At 40.9% G+C, this 24763-nt stretch overlaps 1 protein-coding gene across 6 annotated transcripts in view; it reads right to left on the bottom strand.

Moving 5' to 3' along the window:
- TMEM87A (transmembrane protein 87A) overlaps window positions 1-23058 on the bottom strand; it is a 29058-nt gene extending 6000 nt beyond the window's left edge. For 4 of the 6 annotated variants that reach the window (XM_073348649.1, XM_073348652.1, XM_073348654.1 and 1 more), the window contains exons 1-16: window positions 22815-23057; window positions 21720-21780; window positions 19230-19327; window positions 17792-17908; window positions 15667-15720; window positions 15505-15558; window positions 14307-14442; window positions 13370-13431; window positions 11151-11334; window positions 9233-9332; window positions 7754-7847; window positions 6351-6419; window positions 4960-5068; window positions 3106-3164; window positions 2707-2810; window positions 2185-2255 (exon numbers count right to left, since the gene is read on the bottom strand). In XM_073348649.1, coding sequence (XP_073204750.1) covers window positions 2185-2255; window positions 2707-2810; window positions 3106-3164; window positions 4960-5068; window positions 6351-6419; window positions 7754-7847; window positions 9233-9332; window positions 11151-11334; window positions 13370-13431; window positions 14307-14442; window positions 15505-15558; window positions 15667-15720; window positions 17792-17908; window positions 19230-19327; window positions 21720-21780; window positions 22815-22946 — 1504 coding nt within the window. In that variant the 5' untranslated portion in view covers window positions 22947-23057. Of the gene's footprint in view, window positions 1-2184; window positions 2256-2706; window positions 2811-3105; window positions 3165-4959; window positions 5069-6350; window positions 6420-7753; window positions 7848-9232; window positions 9333-11150; window positions 11335-13369; window positions 13432-14306; window positions 14443-15504; window positions 15559-15666; window positions 15721-17791; window positions 17909-19229; window positions 19328-21719; window positions 21781-22814 lie in introns of all 6 variants that reach the window. The other 2 variants (XM_073348651.1, XM_073348650.1) reach the window with 2 other exon arrangements.
- Window positions 23059-24763: the final 1705 nt, after the last annotated feature.

Raw genomic sequence — 24763 nt, 5'->3', positions numbered from 1 at the left:
ATGTCAGAATGTAAACTGTAGATGGCATATCTATTAGGAATACTCTACTGAAGCCAAAGGTCATTATTTAGGGGAAAGGGCATGCTACCTATTTAAAAGCAGAGTCCCCTTTCCAGGTAGCAAAAGTAATTTCTCAGAAAAATTCATATACATTTTTAACAAACAATACTAAGGGTTGGTGTGCATGGTGCAACAATGCACCCTAGGGGTGTGTGGAAACAGCACTATGTTGAAGTGCTACAGGAAACTTTTAGTGCACACCACATTCACACACTTTAGAAATCACTCCCCCCCAGTGTGCATTGCTGCACAGTCTAGGCAAGTCCAAAGTGAAGCTCAGTGAACACCTATGATAACTATAACTCTAAGAGGAAAAGGATCTTTCTTCAGTGTACTTTTATGCATGATCCATTTCACTGTTCCTGTAAGAACCAGCTCCCCCACCTTTTCTGTGAGCCTTTCAATCATCATGTCTAATCCATCTTAATTTGCTGTCCAGCAGTAGCATCTGAAAGTCCCCACTATCTGAAGGCTAGTTGCCTACAAAGTTGAAGATCTCAGACCAGTTCCTAGTGGACAAGATTACACACGAGTGCCCCCATTGGCAGTTTCATCTGAGAAGTCAGAGACTGAACAGGCCACGCAGAGACTGAACATTTAGTGGTGGTGTTCCTCTAAGGCTAGGGTTAAGTCTAGCGGCAGCGTGGAGGAGTTTACGCTGCTGGTGACAGTGCTGCTATACCTGTCCTTGATTAATTCAGCACTAAGATTCCTTTCCCACCCCCAAAGAAAGGAAAATCAGAAAGATTCTGTTCCTGTCTTTAGGCTTAGTTATGAAATTAAAAGAATTAAAAAGTTAGCTTAAGTTTGGTTGAGAAAATAATATATTTGCTTTCTGGTTTGTGGCCAGTAAGGAAGGGGCTCTAATCAGCAAGTAAAGGAAGGCCATGAGAATAATAAATAGTATCACTTGTAGTGTGGAAAGGACGTATGGTTCAAAAAACTAACTAATAAAATAAAGAGCTGCAGTAACAAGACAAAGAAAAAATGGTCTTAAGAGAAACAAACACAAACCTTCCCACACTTCTGCTGCTGAGCGGTTGGGGGAGGGGGAGAGGAGGAGATAAAGGAAGGCCTTGGAGGAAGGAAAGAAGCAAGGAGAAACTCCTTCAAACTGGACTTTTGCTAAAGCTAGTGAAAGGTATAAAAAAAGCCATGAATCTGAAGCTTCTTTGTCAGACCCCTACATGATCATGCTGGAGCACACCAGGATAAGATGGTTTTCTCTAGGTCTGGCCTATTTGTAAGTATACTGATCACAGGCTTACAAATACTTTAGTACTGTATTGGGTGTAGTGACTGCTTATTTCAGAGATGGGCAAACTACATCCAGCCTGCGGGACCCTCCTGCCTGGCCCCTGAGCTCCTGGCCCGAGAAGCTAGTCCCTGGCCCCTCCCCTACTGTTCCCTTTCCTAGGCAGGCTCAGCTCACTGTGCCACCAGCGCAATGCTCTGGGTGGCCTGACCCAGTGCTCGGTGCTGCACGATGGCGTGGCCAGCTCCAGCTGGGCAGCACGGCTGCCTGCCCTGGTGCTCTGGGCAGCGCAGCTGCAGCGCCACCAGCATTCCAGACAGCACAGTAAGGGGGCAAGGAGCAGGAGGGTTGGATAGAGGGCAGGGAAGTTCGGGGTGGTGGTCAGGGGGTGGGGGTGTGGATAGGGGTCGGCGTGGTCAGAGGGCGGGGAACAGGGTTGTTGAGTGGGGGCAGAGGTCCCAGGGGGGCAGTCAGGGGACACGGGGGATTGGAATGGGCAGGAGTCCTGGGGGGCAGTCAGGGGCAGAGGTTCCAGGGGCAGTCATGGGGCAGGGGGGAATCGGATGTGGCAGGAGTCCCGGGGGGGCCGCCAGGGGGCGAGAAGCAGGGGAGGTTGGACGGGGCGGAGGCCAGGCCATGTCTGGCTGTTTGGGGAGGCACTGCCCCTCCTAACCAGCCCTCCATACAATTTCGGAAACCCAATGGGGCCCTCAAGCCAAAAAGTTTGTCTGCCCCTGGCTTATTTTTAGGCTGTTAGGTATGTTTAGAGCAATTGTATAAAACACCATTTGGCCTTTGGATTTAAAGAATGTATGGTTAAGAGTGTGTCTGGCAGTCTCCCATATTAATATTAATAATTCCAACATTACCAAAGCTTTCCTTTAACATGGGCTCTTTCTGTTCATCCTCATCTTCCTCAGACAATGGTGAGAAAGCAAACCTTTTGAGAAGAGGAAAGAATGAAGACACCATGAGACAGATGCACAAAGTCAAAATATCTTACATAAATGTCATTTTGAAGAGATTGATTATCTTGCCATTTTTATTATTTCACTATTCTGGACAGCTCCCTCTAACTAAGTTAGATTTTTGATCAACCACAAGCTGAGATAATTTAAGTACTCATACCATTTCCCTTTTTTAAATAAATGTTACTAAGGAGAGCCTATAAATCTACAAATGCTACTTCCACTTTCTGTGGTCAGGATATACAACATGAACTATACTTCCTTCTCAATCCCTATACACACACGCACGCATGCACACAGCTCTCAGAGCCTGCAGAAAAGTTTAGCAAGTGACCATGCAGTACACCAGGACTGCTGGAAATGCTCTTTGGATAGACTTGACTTTAAGAAGTCAAGATTACTTTAAGGTAAAATGCGTTAAACCTTTGGTTGTTGGCAGACGGCCTCCATAGAACCATGATGACAAAAAGGATCATTGAGAACAACAGTCGCCAGATGGCATCATCCACCCACAGCTCCTGCCAGTCCTGTCAAGAAAATAGAGAATCCATGCCCTCAGTCTTTTTTTTTTTTAAAATACACTGGTGAACTAGAAACACCTGTGACAAGGAGTAAAGTTGCAGTTCTGTTCTAAACGGCTCCCCAAAGGCTATAAGTTTCCATGGATTAAGACTTCCCTTCATGTGGAGGAGCATACAGTGGACCCTACAGGAAGAGCATCTGCCAGCTTCCCCAACCTTACTTCCTCTACCTCCAAATCCAGATTTTTAAGGAAGGAAGTCGTAATCATGGAAACCACTTAGGTATAAGATGCAAACTCACCAACTGACAATCCACCAGCCTGAACTTCATGGTGGTCCAGATGATAAATACAATAGATGCTGAAGGCAAAAAAAAAAAAAAAAAACTTGATAAAACCAGTAAGTCAGAGTTTTTCTACCACTAGAGTATCTAAGAACTAAGTAATCATGCCCCGGGACTTCAAAGGCAAAAGCCTTTTACAGTAAATTGTTGATGGTTTAAACTTTTCCTGTTACATCCTTTTCTTCCAATCACAAAGGGACGATGATTCTGCGGAAGTCATCTCACATCAGTTAATTCAGCCACTGAAATTGAGAGCTGAATTCAATGTTGTTGTTTCCCCCAAAGCATGCTTGTCCAAGACATGGCAGGGAATGATCCCCCACTACTTCCTTCTTCTCCATGGGACTATTTTTTAAAGAATTACATAACTTAATTCTAGCAGCATTCTAGACAATGTAACAGTTTAACATTTATGAAATCTATAGTTCTTTACAAGCTACATCCACAGCAATAGTGAAGAATAGTTACCTCAAGCAAGCATACTTGCAATCAATTGGCACACAATACATTGCATGGCAGATTGGTGACTTACACAAAGAAAACCCATTGATCTTATGAAAAATGCCAAGGAATCTAATGATTTTAAAAACAAGGTTCTGCTGATACTGTACAAGGTTTCATTCCAAAGACCTTCAGAGTGAACTGCATGTAACTCAATTTATCAGCCTTTGGAAAAAAATAAAAGTTAAGTTAAGGTCAATTTCCGACTGGTTCTGACAAGAAGTCAAGATATTTCAGATCAGAGGCTTCAAATACTATACTCTATCTCTTCAAGTAAAAAGGTCTGAGCTAAACCTCAAACCTGCATTTCCCATGCTCATCTTACTTTCCTTCTTTTAGAGAGACAGATTAGGATATTGGCATTCAAAGACATCAGGCCTCTTTAAAATATTTTGTACTTGTAATCTGATCATGAAGTAACCAAGCCTCCCACCTACCATTCCTGGAATTTAGATCTTATTACCCTGGGCCAAAAGCAAGTTTTAATGCAGAAGCTAAGCGTTCCCCATAGTGGGCTTTAAAGGATGGAGTTTTTTTTAATACTGGTTGTATTTTGGAGCAGCTTAGTTTCAGATGCTGCCAAGAATGTCAACCAAACCCACCTATTTAATGGGCGCATTTTCTAAAACAAGTTTCAAACATCTCAGTCCCTTATGGGAGTTGAGTTAATAGCAATCTGCTCACTGCCTGGATAGGGTTTTTGGGTGGGTAAGAAAAATGGAGTCTGGTAGTATTATTAGGTATGTCCTTGATGTTAGCTGGATTTTATTTGATGCAAATAGGTACAAACTTTAAATTCTAATTTCCCGTCCAAAAATAGCCTGCCCTCTCTTTTCTAAAATGAGCAGATGTTCTTTTTCACAAAGCCACTCTGCTCAAAGATTAAGCTGTCAGCATGGTGGAGCCATAACACATTTTAAAAGCCCCCATTAACCAGTACAAAGTGGTACTGAAGTCTTGGAGGAAGCCACTACCCATCTGAGCAGGAGATTTCAGCATGGGATGCTGCTGCTAGTGAAGCATGAGGATGTCTGGGGAGAGGAGGTGGGAGAGGAAAGGGGACCATAATAAAAGAAACTTCAAAAAACTATTAAGCTTATTCAGATAAATGCTAATTTGAAGCTACTGTTTATGGATAGTCAGAAAAAATCTGGCAGAAGCCCACCACTATGCAAGTCTGAGTGTTCAAGAGCAAACACTGAAATGCCAAAGGCCAATAAACTGACCCAAAGCAGAGCTTTAGTAAACTAAACCAGCCCCATAATACCTGGAAAGTGCACTATTTAGTGAGGAAGGGAACCCACAGCTCACCTGCTACTGCCAAGATAAGAGTGTTGGTGAAATGCCGGTAAAGAGAGAGTTTCACAATGTTCCTCCGCAGTTTTAGCAGCTTCATCGTTTGAGTCAGGCTGATGAATATGTATGGCAAGTCAAGGAAAGCAAGCTTAAGAATCAAGTTCTTGATAACAAGTAGGATACAGCTTTTGTACACATCTCAAGCAACACTGTCAGGCCATACAGACATAGCGCCCCTGCAACCCTCCCTAACCACAGCACAGCCACGGTGACCCAGCCCTCCTGCACTGCAGAAGGTCATCCAGCGGCAGTGCTCCTGAACAGTGGTTTATTACAACTGGTTTTCCATACCCATCCTTTTATGTCACCCCACTCCATCCAGGCCTAGTACTCTGATATCACCACATCAGTAAGCTAGCCTGATGCAAAATTTCACAACTACACTACAGTAGTTCATACCTGCAGGAAAACTTAACATGCATTTTGAGAAGAGAAAAATAGGTTTAAAACCTGGTCATGTTTTTAATATAAATGGACAGCACATCCATGTTTGTCTTTACCTACTTTCCTGCAATTTTAATTGTACAATAATCAAACATGTGTTTAAGACAAAAGACTGACATCATTGTAAGAGGAATAAGGGGGTTGCCCTGGCCTGGAAAGGGAAAGGTGAACTTTTTGGCATATCCTAATTTTTCAGGTTTGGTAGTTTCAAGAGCTTATACTAAATCTCGATCTTTGCTTATACTAAACCTAGTCAAGTCCTAAACTCAAAGGGTCTCAGCGCAGCAGAAGACAAACAGTAAATGTGGAAGAGGAGGCTGGGAAGAGATTTAAACAAATGACTGAGAAAACTGCTTAAAAAGTTAACTCTTTCTTGTCCCCAAACTACTTTATGAGACCTGTAAGTTCTGAGAAGAAATTTTAGCACTAGTGTTAAAATAAAGAGTTTTCTACCAGTCTAAAACAAAACCAAAAAACTCAAAACCACCCCTCCCCGCCAAAAAAAACAAACCACTCCCAAACAAAAATACTCTCAGTAAGGTCAGGACGGACCATAGTCCAAAAGCTGCTGTTCTGAATACTGCTTCAATACAACTTTAGAGTACACTCACATCAATAAGCAGAGACCACCACAACACAAAAACTACATGTTCACTATGGTAAGGGCTAGGACCTGTTCCAAAACCCATTCACAAACCTCTGTTGGCAATTTAAAATTTGTTACATGAGTTATGGAAATAGAGCTTACCTGAACCCTTAGGCCACAGGGCCTATGGTAGCTGTTCGACAAAAAGATGGTATGTCATTCAATATGGCAAAAAATGTTTGCTGCGGAAAGATTCCCTGAAGACCAAACTCCAAAGAAAAAACACTGCACCAAATTAAACAGTGAAGAAGGATATCCACCAGCAGAGGGCAGTATCTAGGAAAGCCAGGGGAATAAAAGCCAAGGAGGCAAGATCATTCTGTGCCTAGAGATAAAGAGAAAGACCCAGTGAGAACAAGATGAATGGGAAAGCAAAGCACACACCAAAAATCATCAAGCATTCAGTCCCAGGTTATCATTTTACCATCAGAGAACATAAATACAGAACTGGAAAGCTATTAAGCCCCTATGCCTTGCTGTTGAAGCAGAGGGTTTGAATTAAGTGTTCAACACAAGGGACAGAGTATTTTATTAAAAGCAGAAAACGCCACACAGTTCTGATCCCCACAAGCAACTGATATGGCAAGAAGTAAGTTTTTAGAGTAGGTAAGTAACTCATTGAGCAGACACCCCTAATGAGCAGACAGCCTTGATGGTGCTGCGCTGCAATAACACTTCTTACAGAAAGTTTGTTATAGATCTTTGCAGGTAAGCCTTTTACTGTGTTGGTGCCAAAGACTACATGTTCCACTTTTGAGCACTAAATTTAAACAAAATGGCACAAGTTGATGGAACCCACTAGGAGACAACATACAAGATGTGATCAACAGTCCTCTCGCACATACACAAAAATTCATTTAGGATGTTATTTTGTTAAGAAATTCACTTGTACTGGTCTCCGCACCAGGCACTGAACATTTCCTAGAAAAATTAGCCATATTGTGCAACTTCTGAAAGGATATCCACAAAATAATACAGGCATCAATCACTGATAGACCCAAGTTTGCTATCAGAGCCATAGCGCCATAGAAAAACTGAAAGGGTACCAAATAAGAGACAAAGTCAAAATAAGCTATCCCAAGAATTCTATCAAGTCAGGTGCAAAACCAAATTAAAGGATCAAATATTGTCCTTGTGAAGCCAAACCCCATCGACCTCAAAAATGACTACAATAAAAGCTTTTAAGAATTAAAATAGTCTTCACCGGGCTATTAAAATATGCAGCTTCAAAAATTTGCAAGGAGCATCCATTTCTATTTGCCAGCATGTTTTTCCCCCTGCACAAGGCCCAGTGAAACCTCCCTTGACTACTAGGCACAAATTCAAAACCTTGTCAATTCTGGACCCAAAAACTCCACTTATTTTCAAGTATTCCTATTTCAAAGCACCAAAATTATTTTCCATTGCAGAGAATTACATTTTGGGGAGGAGACATGGCAAGAAATTGGTAAAATAGCTGGAAAAATAAAGCCTTCTCCACAACACTTCACAACTGTCTTCTCTCCTCCCTAAGGCACTGGGAATTTTCATTCTCCAAATTTCCCTATTGTAGCATAGCCCAAGGATCCTTCACTACATTACAGTATACGTAATCACACATAAGACCAACAATTGCTACATCCGTGGCACACATGAAAACATAGGTAAGCGTCTACTGACCCCTGTGACTCTAAGGACACCTTCCATGCCAGAAAATAATAAATAGAGCACTCCAGCCGTAACTACTTTGTGAAGAGTGACTCCAAGACGAGGCCTGCAGGGAAATATTAAAAAAAAGTGAAAAAAGCTAAAAAAAAAACCACACCTCAGCAAAAGGCACATGATTCAAGGTTTCTCATCACAAGTTACAAATCTAGGAAGTTATTTTGTTTTGGTGCTCTAGGCTCATGGTGTCACATTAGGCTTTGTCCAGGCTTGAATTTAAAAAGGTGTGATTTTAAGAGTACAGTACAATGAAAGTTTCACACACTATGTGTAAGATAAAAACCACTTCAAGACCCAGACTTAATTTCAGACACAGAAAAAGTTTGTCTCACGCTTCATGGGAATTTATAATATACATACAGAAGTGGTCTTCTCTAACCGCTTTTTGAACATTCAAAAAAGTTTTAGACTTTCATTGTGAGAGATAATGGATTAATCTCAGTCTAGCCTAAGAACCATAACATCCCCAAAATCTAGTTTAACATTTTCCTTTCTTGGCTTCCTTTAATCTTGGTTCTATTGTCTTCTGAAATACTTTTCTTCATTTATTAGAGTTATTCTGATCTCTATGCCAAACTTTGTCCCCCATGTTCTGTCCCCTCTAGATTACACACATTTTAGTGCATTTGGTCCTTCCTCATAGGTCTTATCCTTTAATCCTTTTGCATTTGTTGCATCCTCTCTAGTTTTTCCATATCTTTCTTTAAAAAGATCAGAACCAGAACTGCATATTCCCTGAAGTGGGTATCTAAAGTCGTCCCCACCCACTCATCTCCATACTCCCTCCCATATCAAGAAGATTCAGCAAATGCACTTAAGAACAGTTCTCTCTACCTGTTTTAGTCCCGTTACTATCCACATTTAAAGGGTTTAAAGAAAATATTTTGAATGATCGATCACACTTCTACCATTCCCCATAACTCACCCACTTGCTGATATTTTCCTCTCCTGGACACTGAGCACTTTGTACTCAATTATATTCACTGCACAGTAGTATCTGATCATGCATGCACACAGCCTTCACACGCACCTGACTACATGATGGAGAGCGACTGTGTTAACAGAATCCATTACTTAGGGCTGTCAGCAGCTATGTTTTTTTTAAACTTTGGGTTAATTTTTAACACTCTCAAGAAACATTTATTTAAGCTCATATGCATTACGAAATGTCATTTTTCGGTAGATAGGTCAGCTTCCTCACTGACAGGGTCTCCAATCTGAGAAGAGTATTGAACCACAGAAAGATTTTTGTCTTCTCTCTCTTTAAAATGCTCTTTCCATTTTTGGTTACAATAATTTTTTTATTTAACATTTGACTTCATTTTGTCCCACTGCAGCATCCATTTTCCAAGTTTGCTAATAACATTCAAATGTCGTTTAACCACTTTAAAGAAACGTGTTGAGCCTGTAACATGAGATGAGGTTGTTATTTACCTGACTATCCCGTATCCCAGGCTGACGATGATTACCAGAGTTCGAGCCAGTGAACGTTTCACTGCAGAAAGCAGCTCTGCAAGTATCAGTGCACCTTGGACTACCAAGAACAAAGCACAAGAAACTTGGTTACTAAATGTGTAATTCGGGTTCTGAATAAGTGCTGCAGGTAATAGCAACACTACAGTGGTCAAGACTATTCCAAGAAATGCAGGCACAGTAAAATGCATCAATCTTTTTATGATCTACTGTTGGAGCAAGCTTCCAGGAAGAGCTGAATACTTCATTCAGCACCAAAGGAGTTAATGAGAAACCTTTTTTCTCAGAAAATGTCTGTATGCATATGGTCTACATAAAGTAGATTAGACAAAACCTACCTTTAAGTATCTTCTAGCCGAGAGATGAACTGAAGAATGTTATTTCAGTCTCATACCTCACCACAAGGTATATACAAATAATTAAATCAGATTGAATACCGAATGATCTTAACTCATGCAGAAACCAAAATATAGTAATGCCCTTCCCCATTCCTTCTTGCAAATACTTTGAATGTAGCCCTTAAGCATCTCCTGGGCATTAATAGCATCCCAAGTAGCCAACCAACAAGATCCTCTACGTTGTGGATCAGGACGGCTGCATGTAAAAATTCTGTTAGATCATGCTGTAGTTTCACTCACTTAGATCCTTCTTTAAGATCTTGGTGGGAAGCCCTGTGCTAGTGCATCCCACCTAGAACCCAACACGCTCCGATCAGTTTCAACTGCAATCCGACAGTGAGTTGGTACAGTAATTAATTTTGGTTCCTACCAGCGTGAGCCAGATTATAATTAGTGATCTAGATAGGTGAAATGTCACATATCCCAAAGCAAGTCACACAACCCATTAATTCACAACCCAGCTCTGTCTATAACTCAACTTGTTGCATCTAGCTTTGGCATTTGTGATCTATTACCTTGTGTTTTAAGGCTTCCTGATGTACTATAGCACAAACTTCTCTAACACATAAGAATGTAAGGGTGAGCAAAACAGCACAAGTATCAGCTTTAAATTAGTTTAAGTCAGATCCTAAAATGTTTTTGAAGCATTTTCTAGAACACAACATTATAGATTCATAAAAATGTAGGGCTGGAAGGAACCTCAAAGTTACCTAGTCCTTCCCTCCACACTGGGGCAGGAAGTAGTCTACCTAGACTGTCCGTGATGGTTATCTGTCTAATCTGTTTTTAAAAACCTCCAATGACAAGAATCCCACAACCTCCCTAGGCAACCTGCTCCAGTGCTTCACTATCTTTATTGTTAGCAAGATTTTCCTATACAGACAAATTCAATGTGCTATGTAGGTTAAGTCTCAGAGAACGTCAAAGCACTTTAGAAACAAGATTCAATTATCCCTATGAAGTAGGTATTACTCTTTTTACAGATGGGACAATGAAGACTGAAGACTTCAGTTTACTAACTTTGCAGAGGTCATCCAGAGAGCCTGTGGCATAATTGGAAACAGAACCCAAAAATGTTGACTACTTATTCCTTGTTCTGAGGTGCCCTACTAATCAAAGAGTTATTGCATATACATTACCTAATTAGTTATATATTCGAGTAAGTCATTACTACCTTACCCTGCCCAGGACAATGGGTATGACTACACTACAATCAGAGAGGTGACTACAGAATATGTAGAGCTAGTTTTGATCTAGCTAGCTCAAACAATAACAGTGAGGCCACAGCAGCACATACTAGTTGATCAAATACGTATGTAGGGCCCCGGAAGAGCCTGTACAGCTCCTAGTGCCGCAGCTACACAGCTAGAATTATTCAAGTGGCTAAATCAAAGCTACCTTAGGATGTTGACATGTGCCGAGTCACACTTCTGACTGTAGCGTAGATATACCCATAACTGAAAGTTGTTCTTGGTACATACCAGATTCTCCCGTGTAGCGGATATTCTGGAATTCTGCATAGAAGACTGCTTTCTCCAGCATTCCCAGGAAGATAACCGCACCAATCCAGAACTGGATCCTCAGGAGGTCCCGCCAATAACAGGCTGACCACGCAAGCCACAGAACTCCAAAGAACACATACACGATACACATCACCATGAAAAACTACCATATCAGGAGGGAAACAAGGAAGGGATTAATAGAATGGTTAGACCCAATACCATTTCCATAGAAGGACAGTGCATGGATTATAAATACAGCTACATTTTCTTGGTAAAGCACAGCAGCTTTTGAAATGTCTATATCCAACTACGCTGGAAAATAAAAAAAGGTTGACTTCACATTTCTTTCCTCAGGTTCTGTAACAGTCTGGAGGCATGGTATAAATTTCTCACTGCCAGCAGATGGAATCAATTAAATTGAGTTTGAGTGATTCCATTCTTATGTTAGAGGCACTTCCCAGCTTATTCTCGGCAGACTCTTCCAAAGGAGTAAAGCAAATATCACTAGCCTCAAAAAACTCCAATCAGAATCTGCACTTGTACAAATCATCCCCCAAACACCAAGAAACATTACCCTCCTTGCACCGGTTTGTTCTTGTAGTTCCAAACTTCTCTGCCACCCTTAAGGGACATTTCAGAAGCTTCCCTGAATCTATCGTGGAAAGATTTAATGTAAGAGGCAGGCTTATCTCTCATACCATTCTGTAAAGCACAAGTTACGGGGTGATAATTGGAACCCTCCCCTCCCAGGTAGGAAAGAGACTTGCTTTTCATTACAGATCTGTTTGGTCATTTCCCCCAGTCCCAAAATCACCTTCAGACACATGTGGCCAGCAAACAAAACAGTTTTTGACCAAATCTGAGATCATTCAAAAGAGGCGAGTAAGACACAGGACCTAGAAAAAGCCTCAGAAATTTATCACAAAAGGATGTTCAAACTAACATTCTGCTATGTTTTAGGTCCAAAGTGACTTGTTTAAGAGACTTAAGTAAAGTCGTCAAGATCTTTCAGACATGCATTGCATAGAAGCAAACTTGACATGTTGAAAAACAGATTTTGTAAGTTATTTGATGGATTAGAAACATCAGAACACCACACCAGATCATGGTGAACTTCCAATAGATCATTGAGGCTTAATGTGCAAGAAAGAGGAGGATGAAGACCGTAAAGCACATAAAACAAATGGCCACTCAATATGGATCAGCTACACAGCCAGAACGAAGACGTGGGACAGCATGGGGACAACTGCAGTCTCTCCCTGCAGTGAACTGGTTTTTAAACTAGGCCACTGAGAGACTTAACTGCAGAATCTCAACTCACTTCCTGATCAGGATAGGATTTTCTTCCCTATACACCTCTGTGTCCAGGTTACTCATACAATTCAAATAGAAGGACCTAGCCACAGCAGCTTCACCCTCCATCAAAGGTGCCCTCCAGACTTAAAGGCCCTTTTCCTGGATCGCTCACATTGGGTCACTCACACAGAATAAATGAGCCTTAGAAAATTCTGCTGCATGCTTCCTACTTCTGCAAAAAGTGAAGTGTGCAGCATCTCAATCACAACCAGAGACTACTGCTTACTCCCGCCCAGTAGCAGAGACCATTGCATTAAAGATATTACTTTTTGTCAGTCTTTTCCCAAGGTCTCTATAAAGGGAATGAACATTTTGTTTAAGTCTCTTTACTTCTTCAGCCATTAGGAAAGCACTTCACCTCCTGGAAAGAAACAACTAAGAACTGAGTCAGCTAGAAGCTGAGTTATTCTATCACTGTCTGATGGCAGCGAAGAACAGTAGGGGGTGGCTACCACAAAAGAGCAGAGAAAGCAAGGACACTCAAAATGGTAACATTAAGCAAAAATAAAGAATAGTGAGTTTCCTCAGATGAGCTAAGACAGGAGAGTATGTACTGAAAGTTGCAATTCATGAGTGGATAACTATACTAATGATACTGTTGCCCTCTGGCATGACTAGTCTACAGCAGCTATGTTATAGCACTCAGACAAGAAAAAAAAAATTAATACTGGAACATGCTAATTCCTGAACTTTGCAGAGTAGGGAAAAATACATGAAAAACAATGTTCTTTATTCATGCTGAGCCACTAACTCACTGTGGTTGACTACACTGCTCAAGAAAAGATTTTACTGGGATTTATGTCAACTTCGTAGGCAAACTAAAGAAAGCCAGTTTTACTTACAATCATGAGAGGATAGTCTGCAAGAGAGAGGTACTCATATGGACCCTTCAGTTCCACAGTCACTGTCAAAACACAATCCAACTGGTTTGAACAGGAAACAATGCAGGGAACTGGAATAACCACCTAATTCTGACATCAACACGATAACAGAGATATTCCAAATCTTTACATAGTGCAGCACCTCTTAAATGTAATTTGTACTTCAATCACAATAAAAGATTAAGCCTTATATAAAACAATGAATTACATGCTTGTATTCAAAAATGACATGCCCCGTTATACATAGCATTCTTCTTTAGTGAAAAGTAAATTATATTAATTTGTGCTATGAAGAGCCTGTGCAGACTAGGGCAAGTTCAAGACTACATTTAAGTCTTAATTTTGAATTTCCTTCTTTTTCTTAATTGCCTATGCACTGTAGCCACTTTGAAAACAAATGTCATGCCAATAAACATTTTAATTTAAGATATGCTAAAGAGTTTAGTATTTCCCTCAAAGATGTGCACATGGTTCCAAGGCACTGCTAGTAGCAACTGCAAGGTGTTAATTTTGATCTTGCAATGCTCTACACCACTTGAGGCCTGGTTACTTAGAGTGTTACTATAAACAACTATATTAGTTGGGTGTTCTTGCAACATCCTTACGTGGAGGGACAATACTCAGAACTGAATTACTGAGGACTTGATAGTTTCTACCATTAGTTTGACAAAGCCCAAAGCTGTTATCCTCCTGATACCACGCATGGCTCATCTATTGCCTTAGGCTGAGGGGAGCTGTAATTGGGAATATTATGGTGTGTGAGATAGAAGATGGAAGTCTTTAAACTGACACTGGGCTGCACAGTGTATATTACATAAAAGCACATAAAGAATGTCTGATAAGAACATTCAATAAGTCAAAAATAAATGAGAATGAAAGATGGCTATATACAGCTTACTTGTAAAGAGACTCTCTTTTGGATCAGAGGACGGTGCCATTATCTCCCTCCTTTTCATGTTCAAGGCTGAAATCCCAATTTGCACAATGAAGATATATGGCCCATCTTTCTGGGTTTGGATCACAGCATTCCTTGCCTGAAAAGGAAGTTTCCAGATGTACGTACAGACCAACACAGAGCAAATCAGATTAATGCAAAACTAACGTCTTCTGATAAGACTCCTGAAAAGATTTTAAGCAGGCACAGTATTCACAGATGAGGCTATAACCACGATGTTCTCCCCCAAAGCCCTTATGCTGGGAAATATATGAACAATATGAATGTATAACACAGTGGGAGCTGTCCACCTAGTGGACCTGTATTAATACTTTTCATTTAATCTCCAACCTGTTCTCACAGTTGTAACACACTAGGGCCAGGCTCCTAAAAATTGTGGTTTATATACAATGCACTAAAAGTAAAGCTAATCAGACAGACAACCACAAAAACTACAGTGATGTCAGGAAAAAGACTTTCCTGGATTCAGTTCAACGAACACACATTCACCAAGACTATTTTGCTTCTTACTCTCTGAAAGCAACAGCAACAACAGAACTATACAGAGTTCTTTGGCTTTGATAGCAGCCATTCAAATTGTATAACATGAAACACCAAAGGTTATTGAGATGGAGTAAGAATCTTCCATATTGATCATTTGCTGTAGAAATTACTGTTGCCTGTGGGACATCCCTCATGCTTACAACTCAGATCTGCCAATAAATCAGATATTTAATAAGACAAAATTATCAATGATAAAATCTGTTAATATATATATATAAAATCTGTTGATATATATCAATCACACACACCAATATTTGTGTGTTGAACGTTTAAACCTAACTATTGTATTTAATTTCATTTCTGATAACACCAGTCTGACCTTTAATGGAATCCAGAGAGAACATGGACTTAAAAACTAAATGTTTCATACAAAGATTGTGGAACATCTAGAACTATTGCCAAATTACTTATGTTCCACATAATTATTACACTATGACAAGGCTGAAACATATCTAGCTTCCATAAGATTCAGTGTAGCAAAAATAATAGCACTACCATTAATACATACTAAAAAGAATTTGTGCAAATATAAAATAATTTTTATTTAGAGCTGCTATATTCCACACCACCCTTATGCCTAAAATCCTCAGATACTTACAGTTTTCTCTGCCACCATTGTGTGGTTTGTTGCATTCGCCTTATCTTTTAAACTCTTAAAGACATAAAAAGCAGCAAATCAATCAAGATTCCAAAAGCTTCCCCACCACACACCACCATCACCCCCATTTAAAAATCATGTACACCAAAGAAAAGTAATTACCTCTTGTTTTTCATCTGAGAGGCGTTCTAGGGGAATATACTCTTTATAGAAAATCTTTAGGATAAAAAAATATGAACATTTATTTCTAAGGAAGTGTTTAAAGACAAGTTATATCAGCACTCCTTCTGCTGTTAAAATTAAATTACAAGAAAGCACATTCTGAAACATAGCAACAGAGAGTTAATTTACAGGGAGAAGCCCCTCTCTCATTTCCCTAACCCAAACTCTCTCCACAGCGGAGACAGAATTACTAAATACAACAAGTTTCATTTTCATAGAATTGGACCCACAGATTTAATTTGAGGAGTAAAGAAGTTAATTTCCATAATAAAGTGTGCACCACTTAGAGAGTTCTAAGCACCTCCCTATTAGAGGTAACTCACAAAGAAAAAAAGTTGGACCCAAGCTGTTTTATTTCTTTATGCATAAAATAGTCCTGAAAGGGTGGGTTTAGTTGGGTTCTATTTGCAGACTTTTTTCCTGCTTGTTTTTTACATAAGAAATTCAGATCTTAACTACCCAGAAAGACAGTACAGTGACTGGAGAACTAATGAAACTACTACTTCAGAAGATTCTGAAAGCTAAGCAACTGAGTGGGAAAGAGTCTTTGCCAGACTGTTTATAATAGTTTATTAGCTGATACACATTTGGAGAAAGGATGTCTTCGTTCAAGATTTCGGTTGTGATTTCAAAGGCGCCCAAGGAAAAGTCACATAGGGTATATGTCTACACTGCAAGACTACAGCCACAGCCAGTTGTGTCAGCCAACTTGTGATTGGGCTGCAGGGCTACAAAACTGAAACGTAGATATTCCAGCTCAGCCTCCCACCCAAGCCTGAGGATCTACACTGCAATTTTATACGCCCTGCAGCCTGAGTCAGCTGACATGGGCCAGCAATAAAGTGTTTTACTGCAGTGTAGACATACCCTTAGGGTCTTCTGAAAATCCCACCCTTACCACCTTGGCAATTCTATTAATATATGGCCTCCTAATACACAGCTGAGATGCACAAGAGCTCTTCCAGTAAAAGCAGAGAAAACAGTTGACATTTCTAATATTTCTAAACGTAAAAGCAGGCAACGTATTTTAAAATGTGTTTCAAGCCATCTTTATACATCAAAGTAGTTAAAAAGGAGCACAAACATGATTTTTAAAAAATCCTTTTCCAGTCATCTTTAACTATGCCTCATTGCTTACTTAGTACGCCAGATTCAGGAGTTAAGAGAAGTTTCCTGGTGTTCACAACCCAATGTCCTTTGTTTCAGCTAGTAACAGCCTAATACAGATGCCAAGCTGTACATTTCTCCTTGAATTCTCTATGTACAAACTGTTAAACAAACAGTACGTTTACTGACATTTGGTATTAACAGAGTTGTGCAGATTCCTGTGGCAAGATACAACTGGTGTAGGGCGTGTATTTGTACACTCCCCCTTGATTCCTTTCCACAAAGCACATACCTCCACGTGTAACTGCCCACTTTGGCCCTCCTCTTTCCCCTCTTGTTTGGTCTTATGCTTTAAGTACTCTTTTGCCCTTTCACTATGTGGACTTCAGTTGCTTGAAGTTTCTAATTTATTGACAGTGTGTTATATAATCTACCTATCCACCTAGTCTTTAAATTTATGTTCATTTAAATGTTAGTCTTGAACACTCACCTGGCAAAAAAGTTGAGGGCATTATTCAGCAGGGAATGTAAAGCCCAGTTTGCTGTGCACTTCCCACAGCCCCCCAAAAGCAGTGCCCACTCTGTGTATGGACACACCCACAAGCTTCCCAGCAGAGAGCTCTATGCCATTCCCCAATATGAAGTAGACACAATGTTGCCAATATGGAAAACTCCACCATTTAAGTCTGCTTTTTGGGGCCAGATTTTGAACAGTAAACATTAAATAAACCAAAACAAAGAAATCATGGTTATAATTTGTTTTGTTTCTGTTATTTGTTACACACATATAAAGATACATTTTCTCCTCTTTAAGGTAGGGGTTATGTACTCATCAGCTAAGGCAGCACCCGTAGTTGCAACAAGCCCAACTGTTCCAGTAGGAATCATCCCAATCCTTTCCTCTGTACGTGGTATGAGAGAACATGGTGGGATTACAAAGCCTTCACCAACATCATACCTGTGGTTTGAAGAGCTCAGAACAGTTGGGGAAGAAGAGCGAAGCCATGGCATAAGATCCTGACCAACCCGTACGTGCTTCAGAAGTAGCTCCAAAATAAGACATGGCTTGATCATCCTGTCAGATACATAATAGAACTTTTGTGTGGCATTTGATATATCAAGTGATTTTTTTCAGCAGCTAGAAAAAATGGAAAGCAACACGACTTCCCTTAATGTACAAACATCCATGAAGAGAATAAGACATCTAAAACAAAAGAAGTATTTCCCATCCTGTCCATACAAAATGAATCTACCCAGATTAATCACAAAGATGTTCATGATAAAAACCCCTTCCATGTAAATTTAGAATGGGGATCAAAACACATCTTATAATTGAACTCCCTGTTCTCTAACCAGAGAGTGGCAACTAGCTCTTCCATGATTTTTAAACATAATCTTAGACAATTATATACGTACATAACTGAACGCCAGTCAGTCCACAAAGTTATTTTCATGAAAGTTGCACTGTAAGCTATAAATATACGGCATATATTATACAATACTAATAGTGAACATTTGTTACCATATAAAAGGAACCTCAGTTCAGAGCTAACTTGCTTAATAGTCAACTGCACCTGAAATAAGGTTGTACCACTGGTTTAAAAAAAAAGTCAACATGTCTGTAAAGGCCTCAATCCTGCAAATATTTACACCTGTGGTTAATTTTAAGTACATGTTGTTGGGATGAAATCAGTGGGATTACTTATATGCTTAAATTTAGGGGAGAAGCATAAATCAGCAACACGGAAGCCTAAATTATTAAAAATACCTTGGACAGAAGAGTTTAATATAAGACGTTATATTCAGTACATTTTATGAACCTGAGAATGAAAATTAAGTAAACTATCACAAACTGCTACACAGAAGTATCTGAAGTTGTAGAAAAGTTGTATGTTCTACTGTATTTGATAAACAGTATGCATTTATACAATGTACAGACTTGTAAGTAGCATATACAATAGGGGTTTGAATTAAGGTTGAATACAACCTCAGTTTAGGTATTTGCTGAGCTTTGAGTGCCAAATTCTCTAATAATTTTTTGTACTGAATATTAAGTGTTTGAATTTTTAATCAGAGTTGATCGGTTTGTTTGGGTTTTTCTCGTTGCTTTTTTATCCTCTGCATCTAGATGAAGAAAATTAGTGTAAAAGCTCAAGAGCTAATGGCCTGATCCAAAATCCACTGAAGTCAATAGAAAGACTCCCCTTGCATTCAATAAACTTTGGATCATGCCCTCTGCATTTCCCAGTTACCACCAGAGTACAGAGGCCCTCCTCAGAACAGCAGACAGACAGGAATGAGATATAAATGAAGTATCCAAGCTCAAATCCACTAAGCCACCATGACTTAAAAAAAAAAAAAAAACACACCACCATGCAGTTTCGGATGATTCTTACCCCAAAGTTGGAGACTTCATCGTAGCAATCAGAATGTCTAAAGTACCAGGTAACATTATAACCTTGCAAGGGATCACAAGCCTTCTCATCTCCTTCAACTACAAGGAAAACAAGACAGAAAAAAAACGTAACAAGTCCTCATATGCCAGGTTTTCCCCTAGCTATTAATGGACTAGTACCATATATAATGTTACTCCCCTGCCCAACTACAACAAACAATGAATAATATGCTTATTCAAAGAAGGGACCAGCAACAGAAGAGCAGAAAGTATGTTCTTCTGAGACAGTCACTATTGTTCAAAAGAACACAAAGTGACCCATGTGGAGACTAGAATTCCATTCATTCTGATGTTACAAGTTTCCACTTGGGGGTGTCTGAAGATGTTTGAAATTATTCTTTAACACAGTGAAGCAGGGTGCTAAAGCAAATGACAATTCTTGTAAAGCAGCAAGCACCAAACTAAATGGCAGCAGTACTAACCCCTCACAAAGACTACAAACTCAAAATACACAAGATAATTTAACCCTTAGGTACAGACAGTGTAGCTCAGGGTAAGCTCTCTCCCTCAGTTTACCCATCTGTAAGACAAAGACAAGAGTCCTCACTGGGGAATTGTGAGGCTTTAATTTGTGTTTGAAAAGATACAGCACAGTCCAGTGGACAGGGCATTGGATTTGGAGTGAGGAGATGTGTCTTGGGTTCTACTGACAGCTCTGCCACTGACCTGTTGTGCGACCATGTACAAAATTTCATTTCTATGTGCCTCTGTTTCCCCTCCTGCCCTTTGTCTGCTCATTTATTTCAGCTGCAAATGCTTCACAATCTTACAACCCTTACTTACAGCCCCAATTTCTACACACTACTGTAATGCACATAATTCATAATTATAATAAGATTTATACAAAAATAAAGAGGGTCAAGTATTCAGGCTCTAGACGCCCGTGCCTTAAATTTCTAAAACACCAGCCATCCCTCTCACCAACATAGCTGATTTCTTTCCAAGGCTCTTTCTTTCCATAAACAGCCATCTTGCAGGGTGCTGTAAAGTTCAATAGAACTTCGTGCTATTTTGAATGAGTGGGGAAAACCTATTCCTGAGCTGATGGCCCCTCAAAGAACACTATCATCAGCCACCTTGTTTAAATCAAAGTGGAGTCAGATAAAAGCATAATTTTTTAACTGTGAGAATAATTTAACCATTGGAACAATTTACCATGGGTTGTGATGGAGCCTCCATCAATGACCATTTTTAAATCAAGACTGGATGTTTTTCAAAAAGATATGCTCTGTGAATTAGTTTGGGGAAGTTCTATGGTAGACCAGATGATGATGATGGTCCCTTCTGGGCTTGGAATCTACGAATCAAATGCCGCCATTGATTGCAAATGTAGCAGTATGGCACAAGGAGAGGAGGTCTTCTCAAGTAGCAGAGTATCAAGTCCTAATTAAGACTTTATATATCAAAACCAGCATCTTCCACTGGAAACCAGTAGGTAGCCAGGGCACATCATGAAGCACCAGTAACATGTGCTGCCACCAAGTACCACCAGTTAATAGGCAGGTTACTGCACTCTGCACAACCTTACATTTCCAGATTGACCTCAACTATATGCCCTTGCAGAGTCAACTGGAACAATCCAGTTTTGAAGTGACAAAGACAAGGATCACTGCAAGAATATTTGCATTTGGGAAAAAAAAAAATTGGTCACAGTCTCCTGGCCACACACAGATGGTAAAAAGCTCTCCTGGACACTGTTGCTATATGATCATCTAACAGCAGCTGGAGACTCCATACGATTCCCAATGAAGGCGAGTAAACAAATGGTGAGAACATACCCTCAGTCAAAAGGCGAGGGACCATCTTCACCACATTATCCAATTGCTTCCCCCAACTCACCAACTGTACCTGTCTTATCTAGATTGAGCATCAGCCAGCTGGCTTCCACCACTGCCCCAGTCTTCCTCTGACACTGGCCTAGACTTTCAACAGCATGGCTATAACTGGAGACAGTGACAGAGCTGAAGGTCATCAGCATACTGAAAACACAGCAGCCCCTATCTTCTGACTAACCCTCCCAACAGCCCCACACATTGAACAGGAGAGGAGACAAGACAAATCCTTGCAGAAGTCCATATTATGGTACCCAAAGAAAAGAGAAGCAACTTTACCATATCACTTTCCGGAAATATTTAGCCAAGAACGAACGAAGCCACCCAAGAGTAGCACCATTCACTCCTACTACAATGTGCAGTAAGTGAACACCACCTCTTAATCAAAGGTGTCAAAGGCTGCTAACAGATCTAACAGTATCAGTATGGGCACATGATTTTAATCCATAGCTAGCAGATCATCTACCCATGTAACCAGTTTGATATCATTGGAGAAGTCACAGTTTTACGAGCACTTTCATCCAAGTATTACTACATTGTGAGGACTACTAGATTGAGTAGAGACTAGCATAACAGACTCATCCACCAAGAGCACTTACACTTCAGGAAAATTGTGGTGTTGCTGAAGAGAACCTTTCCAAAATGAAAAAATTTCTTCCCCTGCAAAGACAAAAAAAAGTAAAGAGATGAGGAAGACAATTGGATAACATTAGATCATTTAAATAAGTAAACACTGCTTTCTTTCACCCAGAATTTCAAGCACAATAGTCAAAAGAACCCAAACTCTTAAGCAAGAGCTCGCCTAACTGATTTAGTATTTGTGATTCTTCCACCTCCGATTCTAGCATATCCAGCCAAACCTACAAAGGAGATCTTGCAAAGGTGTTTTATTTAAATCAGACTTTGTTTCTTTGTGGTATATAAAAAGGGTCTAGGTTTTGTTTTTTAAAAGGAGTTTTACCCCTAAAAGTAACAGGAGCTGTGATCCTCTCTAATTTTGCTGGAAGACCTCAAGGATTTCTCAGAGGATGTGAGCTGTTAGTTTTCACAACTTGGCTGACAGTGGAGAGAAACTGATTCTTTAACAGATGTCCTTTCACCAAAAGGTTTTAATCACTAACGTTAAACAGCTATAAAACACAGTTTAGCAGTCTGATAAGAAAGCCTTCCTCTTCTCAAATGCAGTTTTCATTTTCTGTACTCTTTTGAGGTTAGTTCACTAGCACTAAAGGCATCAGAGTGTCTTCTGGGCTATACAAATGCAAAACATGAGTCAAAAAATTACAATAAAAGTTTCCAGCCCTTCTACACAAATCGAATGAAAAAGGGGCCCAACAAGCCCAACTTTGTTCCCTTTCGAAGGTCACCTTAAAAACTCTAGGACCATGTTACTGAGCAAAGACGATGGCAAGAGTCTCATGCCCCAGGAAAATCCCAACAGTGCAGGGAGCAAAGGAGCAGACAGCCCTGCGCACACGCCGCCCTGCCAGACCACTGCCACCCTGGCGGCCCGTCGCCGGGGCGCCCCCAGCGACACCTCCGCCTCTCCCCGCGCCGGGGCCCGCCGCACCGCAGCCCCCTCCCGCCTGGGGATAGGGCGGGGCAACATCGCCCCCCCGGCTCCGCGTCCCGGATCTGCCCCACCCCCGGGATCCGGGATGGAGCGGGGAGCGGCCCCCCCGGCCCGCACTCACCAGAGGCACCGGCAGCCGCCACTTGGAGAGCTGGGCGGCGCCGACCGGGCCCGGGAGCAGCAGCAGCAGCAGCAGCAGGGCCGCCACCGGCACTAAGCGGAGCCTCCGCCACCAGCGCCGCGGAGCAGCCATCCTGCCGCAGCGAGCGAGCGAGCGAGCGCTGAGCGGGCCTCGCCCCTTCCGGGCCTGGGCGGCAGGGCGTGCCCGCTGCGCTGTGTCACTGCCGCCAGCGTCGGGGATGGGAACGGGGGAGGAGCGTCTCTCACGTAGTATTCATGCGTCATCACAACCTTATGACGCAGAGATATGACGTCCCTCTTGGGGCAGGTTCTGTTGATGTGCTGAGTGGCATCGTCTTGTTGCGCCCCCACCAGGGGTAGAGGCGCACACGCAGTGTCGCCTCATCCTGGCGGTGTCGTGACCCAACTTCACCTCCTTGTATTGTGACATGAGGCGGTCACAGTGCTGGCCTTCCACCAAAACTTCATCGATTTGGAGTGGTTTTGTCCCACCCTGGTAGAGTTACTATATCACAGCAGGTGTCTGTATTGTTACAGACATACTTGCTGACAGGTATTTTGAAATAAATTATCACAGTAATTGAAACTGGCATGATTATATAGTGTTATTTTGACAAATAAAACATGCAGAATTTTAAAATAATGGGTGTAGAATTTTTAGGCACAGAATTCCCCTAGGAGTAAGAATCTTATAATTCTGCATACAATGCTGATACACATATTTTATCAGAACAATAATGCACAGCAGATTGTGAATTTTCAACTGATACCTCACAGTGCATATCTTGTACAAAATTTATCATAAAAAGGGTGAACGTCATGCGGTAGACTGTCACTGTCATCTAGCTGTGTCCCATGATGAGGCAATGGAAAAGTTAGTCCAAGTACACAAACTAAAAATAGGTGAGTACAATGCTATCTGAGGGCATGGGCAGATTTTATCAGCATACTTTTCCAGCCTTTGAAGCCTTTTTCAGATTGTACTGGGGCACAGCATTGACACACCATTGTGTTGCATATTTATTTACTTTTATTAGATTTCACTAAACAGGGCCTGGTTTCCTACTTTATAAAGAACAAAGCTTAATAATAAGCTAAAATATGAAATCTCCATATGCAGGTCCGTTTACAGAAAATGGTCTCCAGAAGGGTAAGAATTGCCGTTTTAGTTATCTTAGAGTGAGGAGATGAAGTCTAACTTTAGATCCCATTATGAGGCTTTTGACTACATCAGAAACTGTCACAAGAGTCAGTCAAACCATTAAAACGTGGGAGAAATTTGCCAATCACCACCACATTTTCTTTTTTAAAGTATAAACCTGATACAGAGAACTGAATCCAACCCAGGTCAGTAATGACCAAACTTGTTACACTCTGAAAGAGGTTTGGTGGCTTATGTGAAATGAGTTGTTGGTAGGGACACAGTCCATTTCCTAGTGAACAAGTGACCACATCATAAGAACTACCCCAAATATAGAACTCACTGGTAATCACAGCAGAGATACTAACAACTGGATGATCGTGTGAACTGAATTCCCATCTGACTGTAAAGGAGGGGCCTCTAGGGCAGGCAGGAAAAGTTTGCCTCTAGTGTAATTGCTCTATAAATAAATTGTGGGTTTGCCCATAGGATTGTCAGCTGCAAGTCTGGTGATGCTGCCAGCACTTTAAAAAAAATGCAGGCTTGTAGATGTTTGCCAGCTGTTTGTTTTTTAAATACCTTCTCCATCCCCACCTTGATACCAATTCTTTGGGCACCACACTAATAAACATGTCACGCCATATTGTCATTTGCAGTTATTCTTTACACGCAAATTGACATTCAGACGAACTACTGACTAAAGAAGAACTCAATTTCCCAGAATCCTTTCAGAGAAGGTGCAGTCAAAGGCTGTCATTGGCTGAAGGCTTCCCTCTGTCATTGGTACT

This window comes from Lepidochelys kempii, chromosome 6 (assembly GCF_965140265.1).
Source record: "Lepidochelys kempii isolate rLepKem1 chromosome 6, rLepKem1.hap2, whole genome shotgun sequence".
In the NCBI taxonomy this organism is placed as follows: domain Eukaryota; kingdom Metazoa; phylum Chordata; order Testudines; family Cheloniidae; genus Lepidochelys; species Lepidochelys kempii.
Note: the sequence above shows the minus strand (reverse complement) of the source record. Positions and strands in the feature narration are given on the sequence as shown.